The sequence below is a fragment of the Drosophila obscura genome, unplaced genomic scaffold (genome assembly GCF_018151105.1).
Source record: "Drosophila obscura isolate BZ-5 IFL unplaced genomic scaffold, ASM1815110v1 contig_189, whole genome shotgun sequence".
Lineage (NCBI taxonomy): Eukaryota > Metazoa > Arthropoda > Insecta > Diptera > Drosophilidae > Drosophila > Drosophila obscura.
The window spans coordinates 1494693-1515914 of NW_024542777.1; the positions used below are offsets into that span (position 1 = coordinate 1494693).

At 46.0% G+C, this 21222-nt stretch overlaps 3 protein-coding genes across 4 annotated transcripts in view; 2 read left to right on the forward strand and 1 right to left on the reverse strand.

The window, feature by feature from the left end:
* Window positions 1-5268: 5268 nt before the first annotated feature.
* LOC111066707 (trypsin-1) lies at window positions 5269-6820 on the forward strand. Its single transcript, XM_022355522.2, has 3 exons — window positions 5269-5644; window positions 5999-6567; window positions 6644-6820. Exons 1-3 carry the CDS (start codon window positions 5269-5271, stop codon window positions 6818-6820), a joined length of 1122 nt encoding a protein of 373 aa, XP_022211214.2.
* Window positions 6821-9236: 2416 nt separating this feature from the next.
* LOC111066706 lies at window positions 9237-10311 on the reverse strand. 2 transcript variants are annotated; one of them, XM_022355520.2, is made up of 2 exons: window positions 9472-10311; window positions 9237-9395 (listed from the first exon to the last, which is right to left on the reverse strand). In XM_022355520.2, the coding sequence occupies exon 1, from the start codon at window positions 10027-10029 to the stop codon at window positions 9505-9507; it is 525 nt and encodes a 174-aa protein (XP_022211212.2). In that variant the 5' UTR covers window positions 10030-10311; the 3' UTR covers window positions 9237-9395; window positions 9472-9504. The 2 variants fall into 2 exon arrangements, with proteins under 2 accessions (XP_022211212.2, XP_022211211.2); XM_022355519.2 differs by having other exon boundaries at window positions 9238-9395; window positions 9465-10311.
* Window positions 10312-14842: 4531 nt separating this feature from the next.
* Window positions 14843-21222, forward strand: part of LOC111066705 (serine-rich adhesin for platelets) — a 95965-nt gene continuing 89585 nt past the window's right edge. The window contains 3 exon segments of the mRNA XM_022355512.2: window positions 14843-17387; window positions 18028-18349; window positions 18352-20293. Of these exon segments, the coding sequence (XP_022211204.2) occupies window positions 14941-17387; window positions 18028-18349; window positions 18352-20293 (4711 nt within the window). The 5' untranslated portion in view covers window positions 14843-14940.

A 21222-nucleotide genomic window follows, 5' to 3' on the forward strand; every position in this document is an offset into this window, starting at 1 on the left:
TGGCCTGGAATTGGCGAAACACAAAATCACAATGTCTGGAAGATCATAAAACTTGCCAATTTGGGTAATTTGAGTGTTTTGTTGTTGTTTGGTTTGGTATATATTGTTTTTATTTGGTATTTCGTATTATGTCACATGTTTATGTGATTCTGGGGGGGTGTGGGATCAGATGGACAGTAGATAGATAGTTATGCTACAATGTGTTTTCTTTCCACATCGATTTGCTTTGAAACTTTTTCTTGGGCGCTTTCTCAAACATTCTGTGCAAATTGAGCTATAATTCATATAACACTCTGCGGAATGAGCACTCTCGAGCTGGCCGTGGCCCGAGAATATCCGGCAACTAAACCGCTTCCAATAACTGTAAACAACTTGACAAACCTCAAACATTATTGTTCGTTCCCATTTGTCGTTGGCTGGCTGCAAGCTAGATGCAGGCTCATCACATTCACCTGCCCCTCGCTGCTTGCTGACCCACTCGCCGCCATTGATGGAGCATAGCATCCACATCAGACGAGGCGATGGCACACATACGAGTACTTGTACCATACCATACCATGACAAGCCATGTTGGATTTCATTGTGTGTCGAGCTGTGTGATGGTTAATCGTCCAGCGTTCTCATTACATTGGCTGGCTATTTCCGCACCTACTTAGGGGCCTTGCCGCGCATGTCTAACCGTAAATCCCTATTGACCCGTATTGCTCAACCGTAATGCATGACCGCACATATCCTCCACTCACAAGTCACTCACAACCCCATTGCACAGGGCTGTAACTTGCAACTTGATAAATGTTACAATTGTTTCCTTTGCTCTTCTTTCGACTGTTGCTACTTGCACGATTGTTTCGCGGGTTTCCTCGTCTTCTACACTTGGCAATTTGGCCTTTTCATTAGCTTCAATTTCAATTTGCGCACCACACTCTGTTTTATTTTTCCGTTTTACTTTTCGGTCGTTTTTGCCAGTTTTGCTTTGGCTTTTCTTGGCTCAAGCCAAGAAAAAACTTGTTTATGGTGTTGTGCAGCTCCTACAAGAATGTGGAAAGCAAAAAAATCGGAAAACGTAAAAAAGAAATAAACAAAACTGGGTTAAAATTGTTAGACAACCTGAAGTTGCTGTTGCCGTTTCAGAAATATTGCATGGGTATGGGGTCTGGTATCGAGTCTGGTCTCTGGTCTCTGGTCTACTCTGTTCGAGTCTAGGCTCTGGCCTCGCCAAACCCCACGATACACTCATATGTACATATCTTTGAATTTCCAACAAAATTGTAATCCTAATGGAAAGAAATAGAATGGAATGTTTGCCGAGCAACATACATATGTATGTACATGCATATGTATATAAATATATTTATTTTAATATATTTTTTTTACCTAATGAGGTTTTTTAACCCGTACAAAGTAGGGTGTGGGTGGTGTGTAACGCGGGGACGCGCCCCACGCCCAGTAGCCGGCGAGCCGCGCTGTCCGTCTGTCCGCGTCTGTCTGCCGTCTTGGGCGCCGACCAGAGCTATAAAAGCAGGGCAACCATGGCAGCCATGTGATACCCGCTCTGCAACGCCCCGCCCCCTCCGCCCCCAAAGAACGAAGTGGCGGCCAAAGACGAAACCCGCGAGGGCCCATATCCCGTTGCGATCTGAACAGACGGAATAAATAGCCATAATGAGAAAGTTGGCCCCCCCAGCGCTGCGCGCTACTGCCCGCCCCCGCCCGTTCAGGCGCGAGCAACCCCTAAGGTGTAGACTAAAATTAGCTAATGGAACCGTACATCTACTGTAGTGTAGAATAGACTGTATATGTAGATGCATGTAGCAAAAAATGTAAAATGTAAACCAAAATACAAAATCATAAGCTGATATACTGACTGGTCGGGTGTGCGTGCCCAGAAACGACCACCGCCCCGTTTATTATCGATCATAGAAAAGTTAAAGGCAAAACTAAGAGGAGGACACACACGTACTACATATTTCATGAGATTCATGCTATAAAAACAGACTTACATATGTTAAAGCGAAAATGTTCTCCATAAAAACTGGAAACAATCATTCTCCGTTGAAACCGTATCCCCAAAACTAGTAGCTCTGTTCCAGCTTGTTTGCATTGACTTTTGCATTGAGTGGTTTTGGAGCTACTGCACTTGCGCAAAGGCCCAAAAACACTGAAACCCTATAACAGTTAACAGAAACTCGTCTTGGGTATGGTCAGTAACCAAGCCGGGTTGGGACGGGCCGACCGCCAACTTTGAGCATATTGATGGCTGCTTAGTATGCCCGGGCCGCCACTCGACACTCGCTTACAGCGCAACATTCAATTTCAGTTGGAGCTCTTTTAATGTTGTTGTTGCAGGCTTATTAATTACCTCACCGCACAATTGCGTGCCACATACAAAACACCCACCAGCAGGAGGGGTGGAGGAGGAAAGGGAGGTGGTTGCCTGGCTGGTAGAATCCACAGAAGGCGTTGGACGGCGTTTAATACGAGTAACGACTTTTTGTAGCCCGTAAATGGAGCCTCCCGACGATGTCAACAGCCCCAACCAGTTTTCAGTTTTCTGTTTTCAGTTATCAGTTTGATTTCTTATTTCATCTGTATTTTATTTTACTTAAGCTTCCATTAGTTTTATTTACTGTTTATTTCAATAAAGTAAATGAAGATTTCAAGAAAACAAGAAAATTGAGAATCATTTTGCAACTTGTGTGGATTTTGGCAAACTTGTTTTCGTTCATTTTGCATATTTTTTGCTGTTGCCTGGATACTTTCAAATGTCAAGCGAAGTTGAAGGTGGTCCACAATGATATTTGAGTTTTTTTTCCAACTATTTTATATGATTTATATTGAGTCATGGTTGAAAATGAAACAGGGGCCTTGAGCCCCTCGAGAAAAAACAAAAGACTATAGCAGCGAACTTGCTTCCAAAAAAATACTTACATACCCATGTATGTATGTATGTTTGTATGTGTATAGCTGTGTGTTTCGGGAGAAAATTTCAAATGAAAACATTCGATAAAAATGAGCATCCGAAAGTAAAAGAGTCGAGACCTACATATTGGTATAGTATTTAGTATTTGGAAGAGCAAAGTGCCACCCAAAAATCATAAACATAATTTCATAAAAATATTTCGCATTTGCCAAATCCTCGCTTACAATTACATACTCGTACATTAAATGCAATGCACGATGCGCACAAAATCCTCGGATGGCAAACCATTCCGAAACCAATTCCGCAAAAGTCATAAGCAAAATCGTGTCCGTGTGACGGTGAAACTTAATAAAGTCTGAGAAAGTTTTGCAAAGTGACAATCATTAAAATAAGACAACAAATAGCTAAGCTAACTAACTAAGTGCAGCCACAACTGCAGGTTAATAATAAAAATGCGATAATTGACCACAAATTTGTAAGACAACCGAATGCCAAACGTGCAACAGCCAAACCAACTTTTTGAAGACTGACTGACGGACTTCAAACGAACTAAATGAATTTTAAATTATTTTTGGTTAGGTCTTTAGAACGTCTTGCAGTGCTTTTATTGCTTTGCTGCATCTTCTCGGGTTCTGCGCTGACCCAGTTTAATGCAAGTGGAACGCATTGACCAACAACTTCAACAGCAACGAGATCTATTGGCCATAAATAGCCAGCCAAGACTAGCCAAAGATACCCCATACTTCACTCACTGAGTCACGAAGCCTTTCTCAATGAAGATGTTGCTGAAGAGGCACGAGGCACCCATCTCAACTTCGTGTAGGTTTTATTCTGAGTAGAAGAGAGCCGAGACTGAGCTGAGAGCTGTGCTGAGAGACAGATGAAGAGAAAAACTCGTTTCTTTTGGGATGCTGTTTGGAAGAACTTTCTTCTCATTGATTCTAGCGGCTTGCATATAAATAAATAAATTAAAGAGACTTTCTTTCTGCCAATGTGAGCGTGAGTGTGTCTGTGTGAGACTGGCTTCGGTGTCATCATCTATTCAACTTTGTTGTGCTGTTCCTCATCGGCTTCTAAGCTGACGCCTCACCGAGGTGACCCAAATACTTCGGCGCTCTTTCACTCGGGTCAGAGTAAGAGTCGTTGCCAGAGACGGGCTTGGGCTTGGGGTCTGGGCTGGGGCTGGGTTTTCGTGCACCTTGTTTCATTTTCGGAGTCTTTGGGCGCTGTTGGTCCAACAAGGGGCCCGATTATAAACATCATCCCATTTACAAGTATTTCCAGTCTTCTCCCGCGTCTGGGCCTTTTTCGATTATACGCATCTTTATCGGTATCTTCATTAGTTTGACCCAATTTATTTGTTCGACGTATTGAAGGTTCTTTTTACTTTCTTTTTTCTCTCGATCATATTCAGAATATTTATTTTTTGTGGGATGCATTTGGTTAATGGTTTTGATTTGAGGAAGTCAATTTACTTTCATTTGGAAAAACATGTTTCGCCCTGGGCGCTTTTATTGACAGCATCCGATGTGATATTGGATATTGAGAAGGAAACGGAACCAATTTATTAACTTCTCTAGGTAGTTGAAGCTTTGCCTCTCATTTCATACTCGATTGATGAATTTCACACAGACTGTCTTTGGTAACCCCAAGATCACCTAGCGTCAGCTTTCTATGAGTTTTGGTAATTGCTTAGAATTCGAAGATTTCGTTGCTTGAAATGTGAACTCATGTCGGTAACTGTTTTGATGTAGTACCTCATAATTGCCAATTTGTGTTGCCAATAAACCTCAATTATGGGTCATACATACAAAAGAACAGGAACAAAACTATAAATCGCTTTTGCGATGTTCGCTTCGAAAGTGTAGTGCTCTAATAGAACCAGGCTCTTTCGGGGGAAAAGAAAGCTGCGCGCGCAAAATGCAAATCCAAAAACATAAAATGCTGATAAAGACAAAACATTGGAACACTTCGAAGATGGCAGAATGCTAAGATGATACGAGTATTTTCTTGATATATTGACAAATGAGCTCGGGCTCTTTTTATAAATCTTGAACTAGGTCAAGTAATGATTAAGGGCTTGTCCGTGCAGACATGATCGGTTGAAGTTTTTCTGAATATGCAAAGGAGCTTGGCTGATAAAATTATTTGATGGACAGTTTTAGTTCTTCATTAAGTTTTTTAATGAGTTTATGGATATAAAAATCGGCTCGAAGATCGATATAGTGGACTATAAGAACAGTTAAATAGGGAACTCTTCTCATCAGTCCGGTTCTGTTGCGCGTTTCGTTCGGTTCGGTTTGATCGGTTCGATTCGATTCGATTCTAATCCAGGCAAAACAAAAAATATGAAATTCAATCCGCAAACGTTTCTGTTCGCTGTGTGTCTGGGATTTTGCTTAAACTGGAGCTCTGCTGTCTATAATTATAGAGCACCTCCTCGCGGTTATTTCTACCCCAAACCAGAACGACTGCCACCTCTGCCAGTCAATGGCAGTTCGACTGCGACACCGGGTTCCGGCCTACCGCCCGGAGTGCAATCGGATTTCATTGATGATCTGATTGAGGGCCATAAGCAGCAAATCTTATCGAGTGTCTTGGGCGGGGCCAGTGAGACTCCGTTGGATTCGGCCTCCTCGTCGTTTTCCACCACCTCAGGCCCCTTCTCGCCCCTGGAGGGCGGCGGCGCAAAGGCGTTCCGCGTCAATCGCTGTGCCAGCTGCAGTGAGTAGAGCCAGAGGCTTTGGGCTGAATGGGCCGGGGAACGGGGAACGAATCGATACCAATGGTTGGATAAGGATAGTAATTTCAAGTTTAAAGCGGTTAAATGTGGCTTATCGGATACACTTCGATGCACAACTTTTTCTTCCTGATAAATGCTGAAACGGTTATGAAAATATTGTGCATAAAAAGCAGAAAGTACATTGAAGTGTTCCGATTTTAACGAGATTTCCAAGCTGAAAGAGAAATGTATTCACTCGTACTTTGTCTAAAATGTCTAACTTCAATCCCTGGTGCAGCCGGTTCCTATCCCAGACCCCTATTCTTTCCACTAGACCAACACAAATCCTCTTCTAGCCTGCGGCGTGCCTAACGTCAATCGAATTGTGGGCGGCACCCAAGTGCGGACCAACAAGTACCCGTGGATTGCACAGATCATACGCGGAACTCTCCTCTTCTGCGGCGGAACTTTGATCAATGATCGCTATGTCCTGACTGCGGCTCACTGTGTCCATGGCATGGATATGCGGGGCGTGTCAGTGCGTCTCCTTCAGTTGGATAGGAGCTCGACCCACTTGGGAGTGACGCGATCGGTGGCCTTTGCCCATGCCCATGCCGGCTACGATCCTGTCAGCCTGGTCCATGACATTGCCCTGCTGCGACTGGACCAGCCGATTCCCCTGGTGGATATGATACGGCCGGCCTGCTTGCCCACCAACTGGCTGCAGAACTTTGACTTCCAGAATGCCATCGTGGCGGGATGGGGCCTGAGCGGGGAGGGTGGCTCCACTTCGAGTGTCCTGCAGGAGGTGGTCGTGCCCATCATCACCAATGCTCAGTGCCGGCTTACTTCCTACAGGTCCATGATTGTGGAAACTATGCTCTGTGCTGGCTATGTCCAATATGGAGGTCGCGATGCTTGTCAGGTTGGTTGGACGATCGCGGCCATCATCATAATCATCTGTATTGAACTACTCCTATGGTTGAATCTCCTATTCGCAGGGTGACAGCGGTGGTCCACTGATCGTCAGGGACGGTCGCATCTTCCGTCTGGCTGGAGTGGTGTCCTTCGGCTATGGCTGCGCCAAGCCCGATGCCCCCGGTGTCTACACTCGCGTCTCTCGGTATTTGGATTGGATCGCCGTCAATACTAGAGACTCGTGCTATTGTATTAATTAGTTAATTTAGCAACCAATAAATCACATTTTAGGTGGAGAAAATTATAAACGTATTCGTGACAATCGAACTATATCGAATATATATAGATTGTTTTATTTTGTTCGCGTCTCTTCTTGGACAACGTATGGAAAATTATCCAAATATGCGCTATGGATTTATATGAGTGGTATTCAAACATTAATAATGCTTGGTAGATGGCCTATGCTCAAAAAAGGAAAAACAAAACAAACCCACGGTGGACCGCGTTTCGGAAATGGTTTTCAATCCGTGCCACTTCCCATTACTACAAAAGAAACACCTTTTGACGAAACATAGACTCAAACTCATAAAAAAACGAGAAGGAACGTGTGAGTCTCTACTTATGCCCGTACACTCAGTCAGTATTGAGCTTTTAATTTTTTAGAATTTTATAACTAAAAAGAAAATTTGTTACATTTTTTAGCTACATCTGTTATCAACATCTACAATGTATATTCTACATCTAGCATGTAGATTCTAAATGTACCATTTATATTCTACATCTCCTCCGCTAGGGGTTGCTCGCGCACTAACCGCACTGAACGAGTGTGCGAGCGAGAAAGAGATAGGTAGCGTGTCGCTGGCTCAAGGAGGCGGGGGAACTAACAGATAATTAATTTCTTCATTCTGGCTATAATTATGATCCGATCTGACTCAGATTCGGCAGTATGGTAGATATGGGCAGTCTCTACGATACTGCGTTTTTATTTTATCGTATCTTTAAAATTGTGCCTGCCACAGATTTTGGTTCTTTGTGGGGGCGGAAGGGGGCGGGGCGAAATTTTGAAATACACTTTTAGCAGTGTGATATCACATGAGTCTGGAAACCAAATTTGGTTGCCCTAGCTCTTATAGTCTCTGAGATCTGACAGCCGGAGAGACGGACGGACGGTCAAACGGACAGACGGACAGACAGACATGGCTCTATCGACTCGGCTATTGATGCTGATCAAGAATATATATACTTTATGGGGTCGGAAACGTTTCCTTCTCTGCGTTACACACATCCACTTTTACCACCTTAACTCTTTTTTGAGTACGGGTATAAATATGCAAATTTTGACATTTTATTCAAAAAGGAAACATGTCCTGTTTACATTCTGTATGAGCAAAAATTATACTTTGAAAGTCAATTAACCAAAATAACCATATCCGACCGCCAAATAGTTTCTGCACGTAAATCCTTGACAAATCGCGGTCCATCGACCATATTTACTTGCGCATTTAGGAGCACAGGCCTGGTTTTATATATTGAAGTGCAGCGGCTTCGAAGCAGTAATAATCCAAATAACACAGGACTATTAAAAACATTTCCAAAACTGACACTCGATCAAATAAGTTTCGTATACATAAGACCAACCAACCTCAGTTGCCCACGAAAATATGTATATACATACCTATGTATGTATGTATTTATGTACATACATATGTATGCACATCTATCAAATTCTCAGACTTATTTCTGAGGGTACTGTGGGACCCACGCAACTCCCTCAACTTCCAGCTGGCTTCACTTTCTTAATGCCAAAGAGGTACAACAAAAAGTGCAGAAATGTTTGTGGAAACAGGTTATGGATACCCTTCAGAGTGGCCTTTCACTTTTTTTCATCCACGAATGTTTGCAAAAATCAATATAAATCGAAGTCGAAGTCGGAGTTCGAGTTGGCGTCGGAGTTTAAGTTGAAGCTGTGGCAGACAGAGAAAATTGAAGCCAAGGACGTTGTCTCTTGTTATCGACTGACACATTGTTATCACTTGTCAACCTAGCCTCCTTCTTTCCTTCCAACAAGAGTTGACAAAACTTTTATCTTTATCCCTTTGGACGGCAGGCGGCAGGAGGCAGTGCAGTCGTTCCCGACAGTTGTTTAATGGATTTTCAAGTTATTTCTGGTATTTTGTTGTAGTTGCCGCTGTATGTCGCAGAAATACAGCAAAGCAAAGACATCTCGGCGGAAAGAAACTCGTTTGTGGCTAGGGGCCAAAGAAAATGCCGCATAATTGCCGCCGCCACGACTCCGCTAAGAGGGTTGGTGCCGTGGAGCGAAGGGAAGGGGAGTGGCAGTCGGGGACAGGCTAGCCACTGAATCGACAATGTCGTCAATGCTAGCTGCTCTGGCATTTGATTTTATTTTTAACTAGACTATAATTGATGCCCGGCATTGCAAGGGTTATCGAACAAATTAAAGAGGTAGAGAAACTGTGGGCCAAAACGGACATTTTTGCACAAATCACAAATCAAGAGAGTCCCACGGAAGGAAAGGTTCACGATCCAAAAAATGATTCCACATTATTAAACACTTCTTCGGATGCAAAGTGTAATTAAAATTGAGTTTTTATGTTTACAAACTGTATTTCAACTCCATTAACTCACCGATCCAAATCCCCATCCCCATTTTATACGCACCCCATTTGAAGTGCCATTTATCAATTATTTCAAAATCCAATTATAAAAATTAAACAAAAACCGCAATGAATCTACCGGTCTATTTATAGCCTCGACCGTGGTGAAGACGATTTTATCCACATAGGTACATGTGCATGCATGTATTTCCGTTACCTACAAGGATATGGAAGGAAAGAATCTATTTAATACAAAATCCCTTTTGTTTTCCATTCAGGGCAATACTTTTTACTTAGAAATAAAGCGCCTCGCCTTCTATAGCGGCTCATTTATGGGGATACCTCGGATGGACAGACCTTCTGAGTTGCCTTATGGAAGATATAGTAGCCTGCAGTTCTCTTTGGGTGTTGGCACAGTCCACAAGCTGGTCCACACAGCGCTCCCATTTTCGACTCGCCACTCGCAGGCTCAATGGAACCAAGGCGCCGAAAATGTTCGTCACCGGGTGGAGATATCCCCGACAGGGCTCGACAGCCAATCGAATCAGCTTGACGATGGTACCCCAGGGCCTAGCTTCCTCGACCAGTCGACAAAGTGCCTTGTAGGGCCGGCACCGGGGCAGCTGGGCCTCGGCAGCCGTTCGCTGGTTGCCCTCCTGCAGGCGAACTCTGGCCAGGATCATACGTGCCTCCGATGTTTCCCTACTGAGCTGGTAATGCTGCGCCGCGTGGTCCTCCAGAAGATGGAAGATGTGCAGCTGCAGGGTATCAAGGAGGCTGCCGGCTTCCTCCGTACTTGGTATTGTTTCTGGCTCACTCGCTTCGATTGATGGTTTCTTAGGCTCGTTCATCGCTGGGCACCGGGCGGTTCCTTATTTTCACAGGATTTCAAAATTCAATAAATTGTTTGCTTCGATACTAGACTTGAATTTGAAACAGAATTTTGACTTTAATTTCGAAGATAACACAATCGGTAATTAAATATGTACACAAAGCGAATAATGGTACGGATATCTGAGACGCATCCCCAATTACAATCAAAACTAAGCCAAAAATTGGGGGATGGGGGATGAAAGTAAACTCAAATGTGAATTAGGTCAGCGGCTCCAGCTGTGAACGGTTTGAGATTTTCCCTTAAACGAAGATTAAAACCAAATTACTCGAGATTCAAATGAGACCACCCAATCTAACAATTCATCTTTCAACTTTGTGGAAAAAGACCCCCAAAAAGATCTAGTTCACATACCCTCGATTCAAAAAAAGTTGCTCACCTTCGAATTTCTCAGATTTTGTTGGCTTGTCTTTGATAAATTTATCAGATTTGTTAGCCAGAGTACAGGGGAGAGCGGAAAGGCGCAGCAGCGCACGCTTCGCTGGCTAATTTAACATAATTCTCACATAAATCGCCAGCGACTCTGTGTAGAGAAATTTTCACGCCTCGCTGAACGCATTTGGCTCGGATGGCGAAAGAGTAAATCCAGCTCTTTAGTGTTTTGCTCTTCCACTACTCCTTTTTTTATGAAATTAAACTACAACAAAAAGCTAATGTCCAAAAGTGTACTAAGCGCTGAGTTTTCTCCCGTTTCCCCCGCTATCGAAGCACTTTGCTGGAAAACCGCAAAACATTTTAATAAATTGCCAGTTATTAGTTTCTGGCGGAGCAGGAAAAAGTGCAATTAAAATGCATTCGAATGAGGTGGGTCTCCCAAGGGGGCGGGAGGGGGACAAAGGAAGCTCGCGGCATAAGAAATTAGCATAAGCATTGACTCTTTCAAAGAGAGGGCAAAAACTGCTACACTCGTTTCCCATAATTTGCGTCAGTGGAGATAATGAGCAAGAAAGAGGTAGAAATCACGAAAAGAATTCTCGCCTCTTCAGATACCTCGAAGCTTCAGATACGCTTGCAGATCCATCGCTCCTATGTGACCTGTCTATAGCTAACTGCAATTTCGACTGATCATTTCTTTGGCAAAGTAAAACTTATATTCTGTGCAAAACTCTGTCCAAAACTAAGGGACTAGAGAGAGAGAGAGCTCTAAGTTGACTCGCCCCTTCATGCTAACAAATAATATATCTATAAATACCAAATGGGGTCGTAAAGTCTTCCTTCTCAGTGTTGCAAACACATGCTGAAGTTCATAATACCCTCTGCAGGGTTATTGGTTGGGAAAAAGTTTGAGAGAGTCGGTCGGGGGGAAGCAGCTGCGGTCAGCGAATAGCAAATGGTGTGAAACTTTGCTACCTGTTGGATGGGAAGGAGGGTCGCTTGAGGAGCGGAAAAGGGGGAGAGTGTATTGCACCTTGCGCACTTACATTCAGTTGCCACCATAATCGTAAACAGTTTGCAATTTGCATAAATGTTTTTAATTAAATGCATTTAAAGCATATTTTGCAAAATAAGTTTCTTTATTCAAATTTACTAATGAAATCGAATGGGAGGGATATGGGGGAAGTGACTCAAGTAATTGCATTCAAGTGCATATGGAAAATAAACGGGAAGCAAACACTTACCAAAAAGGTAAGGTAAGTGAAAGAGAAAGAGAATGGAAAAGAAAATATTTAAGTATGATATCCGAAATAAAGAGGAAAAATAGGTAAATGTCTGTGTGTTGATTTGTCATTTATATACTACCATAGTTAGCATTAACTAATTAACTCATTAAGTGTCCATTCTATAGAAAATTTCCACAATTCCTCTCTCGTTGGTGGTGTTACATACCAGCTCCGCCATGTGCGATCAACTGCCCACCCAATTGCTCCTTGACACCTTCAACAAACCAAATTGAAGGCACAAAAACGATTAACTTGTTCCACAAACTTTCAAAAAGCAGCGCTAAAAGTAAAGAAATAATCAAAAAACTCTGCCAAAACTTAACACAGCCACTGGTATTTTGTTCGTTTGCACGAATAACCAAAAAACGGCAACCGCAAGCTCTTTTCCTTGCTACCTCAAATGTGTAATATGTATACGAGTAAAAATTTGAAAATATGAAAAGACTTAACAATTTGTCAACTTTCTTTTTTATCAAGCAAAAATAAAGGAATCAACGTGTTGCAAAACGACGGAAAAAATTCCAAACAATTTTCAAAGCCACCGCAAAAATCTTGCACCACAGACCCGACTCCCACACAAAGTCATCCAGTCAGGTGGGTTTTACTCGTGGAATGGTAGGATTGGGTTGGAGTTGCTGCTGCCTCTGAACAGATGATTTAGCGACGGGTTTTTCTTTCCACAAGTTGCAGGCAAGGCAAAAAAGTTGCCAAATCATGTTGCGGTTCCTTCCTCGGCTCCCCCTCACCCCGTTTGGGTGCATTTTTTGAGGGAGAGTAATCGAAAAGTATTCGATGAAGCTCTTCCTTCGTGGATACCGGAGGACAGGTGACCAATAACCACAGCACCAGCACTGGTCGGTTCAGTTCTTAAACTTGTTTCAATTTACTGTTTTTTTCCGCTGCAACAGTACGTTTGGTATACCCTCATCGGCAAGGGGTATGTGGAATTTTTCAAAGAGTTTAGGCCTAAAGGTCTTAGAGTTCCTAACAGATACATAACTGGGCTATCCGAAGAGCAGGATAAGTATTTACATACATACTCGTATCTCGGTGTGTTGTCAGTTGAGTTGGTTGGTTTAATCTTCGAGGCTGTACCATGAAACATACGACATACATTTACATGCATACATACATATGTATACCGTACAAGTACCTATTTATGGAACAAAAATCAGCCAGACTTAAGAGCATTTTCTATTCGATTTATTACTCTAAATTCTTTCCTTTTCTGTCGCTTTTATTTTTTCGGACTTTTCGCTACGCCTGTCCTTATTTATCTTTTTTTTTATTTTTACTCGGGATAACTGTTGTTTTGCCGGTGCCCGGTAATTACCAATGACGGGAGCAAGAAAGAGAACAGACCAACAAGTCGACTAAAGTCACTTCCATTCGCATCCCCAGCCTCAGCATTCGCCTCGCGGGCGCCGGCACATCACAAATTTGAAATCAGTTCATTATATAAATTGTTACCTTTAGACGATGTGGCAGACAGTTTGGATAGGGCTCCAAAGAGGGGTTGAAGGAGAGCTTCAAGCAATTTTTTTTTTGTGCCGTGCAGTCAAGTACCATTTCTGCTTTTCTGCGTTTTCTTCCTTTTTGTTGAAAATTGCCCGCAATTTTTGTAGGCTAATATCAAAGTGGGATGAGGTTTGTTTAGCAGGGAATGAGATTCGCTACATGGGCATTCCCGCCAAAACGTCCAGCATGTCCCGATATTATTTTTAACATTTATCACTAGTTAACTATTTAGCCAGTTGACATGTAATTTAATTCAATTAGCCTTGATGTGATTTTTTTTTTTTAATTTTATAGTCATTTTTTCCTTTATTATATCTCCTATTAGAAATATAATTCTTAATAAAAGTATTTCACAAAGTCTTCTAAGCATATTAAAGACATTAAAAAAAGTCCCAGAAAATTTTCCCAATCTTGGCTAACGGTATATTTACGGTATATATACCCCGGAATTTGATAACTTAGAAAATTCTCGCTCAATACCTCATTTATTAGTACAATGTTACAATGTTATACAGATAGTCCAGTCCAGTTCGCATAGGTCGGTAATTTTGTACCCTAAACTTCAGGACATATTTTGGCTAATATCTTTAGAACCGTAGCTTCGATTATTGTAATACTTTTTAATGAAAACATGGCTCATAAATGTGCCGAATAAAATTTGCTCACAGTGCGGCACTTGACTTCAATTATACGGGGAGCACTTACGGCTCACTCTTTCCCTGTCTCTGGTCAGCATGCGTCCATCCTCCTCGAAAGCTCAAAGTGTGTCAGCCCCATTCAGGAGAGGGCCTCATCGCGAGGCATGGCATTCTTTGACTGGCATTCATCTATCCGTTCCATTTCCCCCTTCATTTTACCATTTTGTTTGCCTTCTATGCGCAACGTCAACGGCTGCCAGTCAGTCGCCACTGTCCATCCAGAATTCTCTGCTCCAGCTCCTCCTCCATTCCTGTCCCCAAAACCTTTGGCTTGCCAGGGACTGCGACTCCCCTCGAACTGTTTTTGCGCTGCTCCAAGTGTTGACTGACAGGTGCCGCCGGAGAATTTTTGGCGCTACAAAGTGCATAAATAACAAATTTTTCCAGCTCTGTTGACAGTGGAACATGGCAGATAGAGGAAGAGCAGAAAGTTAAAAAAAAAGAAACGAATGTGGGCAGGGAAAAGCCAAGCAAAGACCATTAGTTAGATGAGAGCAGACCAGATGAAAAGTGTGTCTTTAATTTCTTATGAATTTTCATTTTGACCTCTTCAAGAGTTTTCAAAATTACACGTTACTACTCGTATAGTACCCGAATTACATAAATGAGACAATTTAAAGGGAAATACGAGTATTAATATTTTTACAATTGTTGAACAATTTAAATCAATTATAATTTCATGGAAGAGGAAAACTATTTTGGCCGATACAGTGTGCGCAGTATATGGCGAAGCACTTTACTGTAGTTGCACTTATTTATTTAATTTAATTAATTAATTAATTTATTTAATTTCCGTACGTCTCGTATTTTCTACCTGGAAATGGAAACTTACATGATTCCTACATTCTGGTTCATTACTTGACTAAGCCCATTGTTTTCCTTACCTTTCTTACAGAACCGTCAAAGCTTTAGTGGAGACCGAAACCTTAGCCAGTGCACGAACGATCTGCCACATGCCGAGCGAGCTTTCCGACAACAACAAACAACATCAACATGGCCGCCTCGACAACAACAGCCAAGACAGCAACCAGCGATGATGATTACGTGACGGTTGTGGAAGTCGACGATCCCACATCGTTCACCAAAGACTCGAGCCACTTGAAGACGCTAGTCAAGCGGCAAAGCTCCGTGGACCCTCACTCCGCCTCCTCATTCATCACAGTGCTGACCATCAACGAGATGGAGCTGCTCCAGCAGCGGCAGCAGAAAGAGCAGCAGCAGGAGGAGCAGCAGAGCCCCTCCCAGCAGATAAGCACGGAGGGGGAAGACGTCACTGTCTACCGTCTGCCGGGGGAGCGCTTGGGCTTCGGCCTGAAGTTCCAGGGGGGCACAAGGAACACCGAACTGGTCCAGAAACTCTACATACAATCCTGCGCTGCTGAGAGTCCCGCCTCCAAGGTGGCCACCAGCTGGGGTCACCTGCGCGAGGGCGACGAGATCGTGAGCATCGATGGACGTGAGGTCTGCCAGATGACGCGGATCGATTGTGTGCGCTGCCTCAAGGACAGTGTGGCGATCAAGCTGATCGTGAGGAACGGTCACGGCCAGAAGCCGCCCAGCGAGGAGGAGCAACAGCAGCTGGAACAGCTCTCCATCATACTGAATGCCCAGCCCCCGCCACCGCCGCCGGTGCCGCCGAGGAAGCTGGTGAAGCGCCAGAACTCCCGAGAGCCGCCCGCCCAACCCAGTCAGGTTCAGTTGGTGATAGAGAAACCGCTAACCCCGCCGCCAGATGCCGAGTACTACATAAACCTCTTCGCCGAGTCCATGAAGGCGGGCTCCGAGTCGGACGACACGGCCAGCACCATATCCACAGTCATTGACAAGTTCTCGATGGGGTCCAACTACTCCTCGGACACGGACGTCGCCAGCAGTCTCAATGGCCATGACCTGGCCAAGGTTCTGAAGCCGTTTACCCTCCTGGAGGAGGAGTTTCACCTGGAGCAGCCCCTGGGACACGGACACCCGACGCTGCTCATACCCGGCAATAACTATGAAAATGTGGAGTTCAAGACGGAGAAGGTGAACGTGTATGAGAATGTTGAGCTCAAGAGTCCGGAGGGCACGCCCACACCCAAGCCGCGGGTCCAGTTGGCCACAGTGGAGCCGAAGAAGAGATCCATTATACCCATGCCCCGCAAGATGCCAGCGCCCAGTAAGCTGCCCATTGAAGTGGCTCCGCCTAGGGTGCCCGCCGCAGAGTCACCTACGACCCCGACAAATGAGAGTAGAGGTCTTCCCCAGTTGGAATCCCCTAGGACACCCAGCATTGAGGTCAGGGAGATGCACCCGAGCTCTACCAAAATACCGAAGGCCAAGTTTTCGCGAGCTAAAACCGAGGGGGAGATCAAGCTGCAGATGCCACCGCTCAAACAACAGTCGCCGCAGCAGCTCAAGTCCCGCATTCCCGTAGTCACGACACCGACGCAAAGGTCCCCCCACATGTCAAAGCACACCTCATCTCCCTCCACGCCAGCCACGAGCTCCAGCATTCCCCGACTGCTGCAAAAGCAGAAATCCGAGACTGATCTCAAGCTGAACCTGTACCGCAGCAAGTCGAAGGAGTCCAGCCCCGTCCTGACTCCAGGGCGACCGCCTCTCCAGAGAGCCTTCTCCGCAGAGGCTTCCACCAGGACACCCGAACGGACCCTCATTCCCGTACTGCTCAATGGCAGCGCCAAGACAAGCTCCCACTCGAACGCGAACTCCTTGGAGAGCATAAGTTCCAATTGCAGCAGCGGCAGCAATGGACGCTCGCCCAAGGGACCCAAACCCAAGCCGCCAGAGCGGGTTCAGTCCCTCCAGAAGACACAGATACCAAAGCTGCAGATGCTGCCCACGACCCCGCCACAGCAGCAGCCAACGCTGAGCATGCAGACCTTCAAACAAGGCGGCACAGGCACACCGCCAACCACGCCCAGGACAACACCAGTGGGCACACCTTCCCCCACCAACAACTGCGAGATTCGCTTCAAGATCCAGACCTACGAGAGCAAGACTCAGGATGAGGACAAACTGCCGAGTCTCTTTGATCTGGTGCACAAACAGGAGAAGTTGGAGACCTCCCCAGAAAACCAACGTGATATTACGGCCCTCCTGGCGGCCGTCGCGGCCGAGGCAGCCGATCTCTCCAGAGAATCTCCCCCGCCCCTGGTCGTTGGCAAGTGCATGAAGATCGTCGACGACAATCAGAGCACCACTTGCTACTCCAGCTCCAGCGGCGAAGATGAGGATGACGACGATGTCGATGCCGATGCCGATGCCGCGGAGAGAGAGTACATCTGTGAGGATGGCGAAAAGCTGGGACCCCCCGAACTAATCAATGGTCCGGGACCATCGGAGGCCTACTTCAATATGTTCTGGCACTCGAATATGCTGCCCACCATTGGTGAGGTCGAGGAGGAGTTCTCATCTCTGGAGCCGCAGTCGCTGACAAATGGGTAAGTGCCAATGATAGGTAAAGTGAGCTGGGTAACTTTATACAGTAGCTTTCAATGAAGAGAAGGAAGTACTCGTGATCCCTGGTTAGGGGTTAGCGGTTAGTAGAGATCCGCTTCCTTGGTTCCTTGGTTACCAGACGAGCCGATGGAGAGGGGCTTTCCGTTGACAAATCTTCAGCAAATGATTGTTGCAAAAAACGATACTCATATTGGCAGTATGCGAGTGTGTGACACACTGCAGGGGGAAAGGGTGGAGAGGAAGCACCCACGAAAATAAGAAATAAACAGAAAGAGAAACAAAAAGCAATAGCTGATTAGACAAAATGCCGGTGTGTTTACTAACACACTGATAAAGGCCCCAGCACCAGCGCCAGCCGCTAGCCGTCCGATAAGGGGCTCCGGAGTGGCAAATACTCGCGGGTATGGAGAAATGTCAGTGTTATTTTGGAAACGTTAGGCAAAGGTTCGATCGGCGACAGAACCTGTCCCAACTGCTATTCAATTTCCGCTCGTTGTTGCCCGAACAGGTGCGAAACAGAGTCAATTAGCATGTCAGAATGCCGATAAGCAGAACCCCATAATTATGATTACTCAATTTGTTGACTGATCGAAGTTCTTCTCTTTCTCTGCTGCCCCACAGAACCATTGTCAACCCGGAGGAGCTGAGAAAATTGCAAGCAGCGACGTCCAACATGGAGGCTAACGATGGTGGACTGACCCAGCTGAGTCTGAATGTCGATAAGATTACTGACCATGACGCACATGATAAGATCGCCCTGGCAGAGAGCCCTGTCGAGGAGAGTCTCAGTGCGTCCATTCAAACCACAACGAATCACGAGGAAACGAGCAGCAAGTCCTTCCAGGAGGAGAGCAGCTCCACCCAGGAAAGTAGCTCCGTTCAGGAGAGCAGCACCGTGAAGACCCAAAGGACCACAACGACCCGGGTGACTACCACCAAGACAGCAGCAGCAGCAGCAGCAGCAGCAGCATCTCCTCCAGCATCTCCAACCTTACTCCAGAGATTGCATTCAAGCTGCAGTCCTATGAGGAGAGAGAGGATGGCACAGCCCCACCCCTGGCGACAGCGACCACAACCATCCACGAGGAACGGAGAGTCCTAAGCGAGGAGCAGACCCTCAGCGAACTGCGTACAAAGGATGCCTTGACCGGGGAGGAGCAGCTGGTGACCAGCGCCGGATCCAAGTCGAGCAGTGCCCGCTTCAAGAAGATCAGCAGCAACGACAACCTGCTCGAGCTCGGAGACGGAGACGAGCAGCTGCAGCTGCAGCCGTTGACTGCCACCGTCTCGGCGGAGACGCGTCTGAGGGAGCGCCTGGAAGATCCACAGGATAAACAGAGTATCGAGAGGGGTACCCTGACCTTATCCGAATGTGGCAAGCAGCTGCAGCTGTCCGAGAACGGAGGCATGTCCACCTACACCGAATGCGAGCAGACCGAACAGGAGTCCTACCTCGAGGGCCAGCAGACCCTCAGCGGGGGAGCTGTCATCGCCAGCCCCTCGGAGGAGAAGGTCACTTTGGAGCGGGAGCTCAGTGAGACTCTGACGGTGACCAAGGATGGCGAGAAGCAGGTGACCAAGAAGTTGGAGCAGAGCAAGGAAGCGGCAGGCAAGAAAGGGGCCAAGCTGCTCAAGAAAACGGAGGAGGAGCGACGCCTCGAAGAGGAGGCCCAGAAGCTAATCGAGAGCTATCAGAAGGTCAAGAAGGAGGCGGAGAAGCTCTACAACCTGGAGCAGGTTGATGACCAGGAGGGCTTCGACCTGAGTGCCTTTGAACAGGTCGAGAGTCAGGATGCAGATGCAGGTGTCGAAATTTCAGAAGAGGAGGTAGCTAAAGTCATGGAACAGGACGAAGTTAATGGGAAGGAAGAACAAGGAAATCCTGTGAGGGAATCCTTCAACGGAGAAGAGTCAAAAGTGAAAGTTATAGAGGACGGAATCCAGGCCATGGATGGAGAAATCCAACTGATCAAGAAGGACTTGAACAAAGAAGAAAAAGTCATCTCACCTGCCCTCGAAGATGACCTTGGCTATCTCCTACACAAGCACATCATCGAAACACCTAAGCAACAGGACAGGACCAATCCCACTTCAACCCCCACTCCCACTCCCACTCCCCTGCCCAAGCCTAAGCCGAAGCCTCCCGTGCCCACAAACAAGCCGAAGCTGTCGCCAACTCTGATTAAGCCCAAGAGCGCGCCTCCACCAGTTCCCAGCAAGCGCAGTGAGCTGCCAGGAACAGGAACGGCAAGTGCCACTGGGAGTGGCTCTGGACCCAAGCCAAAGCCCACGCCCAGCCAGCGACGCAGCAGTCAGGATGCGACGCCCCCAAAGCCATTAGAGCGCATCATTTTGGGTGTGGAGCAGCAGCAGGGCGAGAGTCAACCAATTATCACCCTGGCCAGTGTCGATTTACCGAATGTGGCGCCCGCTGTTCAAACCCAGACCTCCACCATTGACCCAAGTCCCGAGCTGCTGCTGGATGACCTGCATTTCGAGAGCCATCAACTGCCCGACGAGGGGCGACTGCAGCAGGGAGAAGGAGAACAGCCAAAGGAGTCAAATGGCCTGCTCAGCGGGCCCTCGTCGACATCCTCATCAGCGTCGTCGGTGGCCACGGCCACGGCCACCCCGATAACAACACCAATTTTGGTATCTGCCACGTCATCGATGGATTCGGTCCAGAGTGTCATCGAGGTAATCAATGGCAATGGCAATGGCAATGGCAGCCCTGCCACTGACAGTCGCATCGACAACAGCCATCGAACCGACGATGAGGATGGGGATGATGATGAGGATGAGGATGACGAACCAGTGCCTGGACTGGCGGAAATAAGTCCCGCTGAGGATATGTCAACGTTGTCGCTCAATAGAGAACACGAATCAGGTGAGTGATGCAGTTCGACGTTATGTTAGATCTTTCAATGGGTTTCACTTGGTATTGAAGTTAAAAAAAAAAAAATAAGACATAGTCTCCCCAATATAAATAGATAGATTCCATAGATAGACATCGTAAATGGATTAATTCTGGTTAAATTTGCTGCTTAACCAATAATACATGCCCATATTTGTTTAAGCTTTGCCGTTTCATTTGAGTCTGATTGCATCAGTCAGAGATTTTCCCCTTTTCGTTAAAGTTATGTTATCCAACACTTTATGCCACACAGTTTGCTTTGCACTTGCCCAAACGCAAACTTGCATCTCATGATATCTACGACTGCCTCCCCCCCTAGGCAGCTCCACCACTCCACCGCCCTGTTGTGGTCAGATACCCCCGTTTACTTAGTTGGTTTTTTGACAGCCGCTCGTCTATCCTCCCCCTCTAAGCCGGCGACGCACGCAATTATCAGCCACCAAATGAGTTTTACAGCCTCACCATCTCATTTTCCCTCTCAGCGTTGGTCACCCGGCGACTCTGGCAACTCTGGACCTGGACCCTGCCAACTTGTCACATTGACCGCAATTTTAGCTGCCTCTGGGCCCTCCGGCCCACTCTCTCGGCCATTGCGTATGCAAAACGGCCACTAATGGACTTTATGGCAGAGTTTTGTTTGGTTGGTTTTGGCTTTTTATTTTTGCTTAGGGTTTTAATGGGACCGACACCGACCCTGTAATGTGTTAGGGAACAGTATGGGGTTTGCTGCGTGGTATTGTCTTAATGGCTGGGATTATACAACGTAAATTAAGTTTATCTTTCAATTTGTTCAATAACGGGTTTGTTTTAGTAGATCCGAGGCAATATCAGTTTGATGATTGATTGTGGCATCTTTTGAAATTAAATTAAATAATTAGCACAAAAACACTTCCATTCCACAG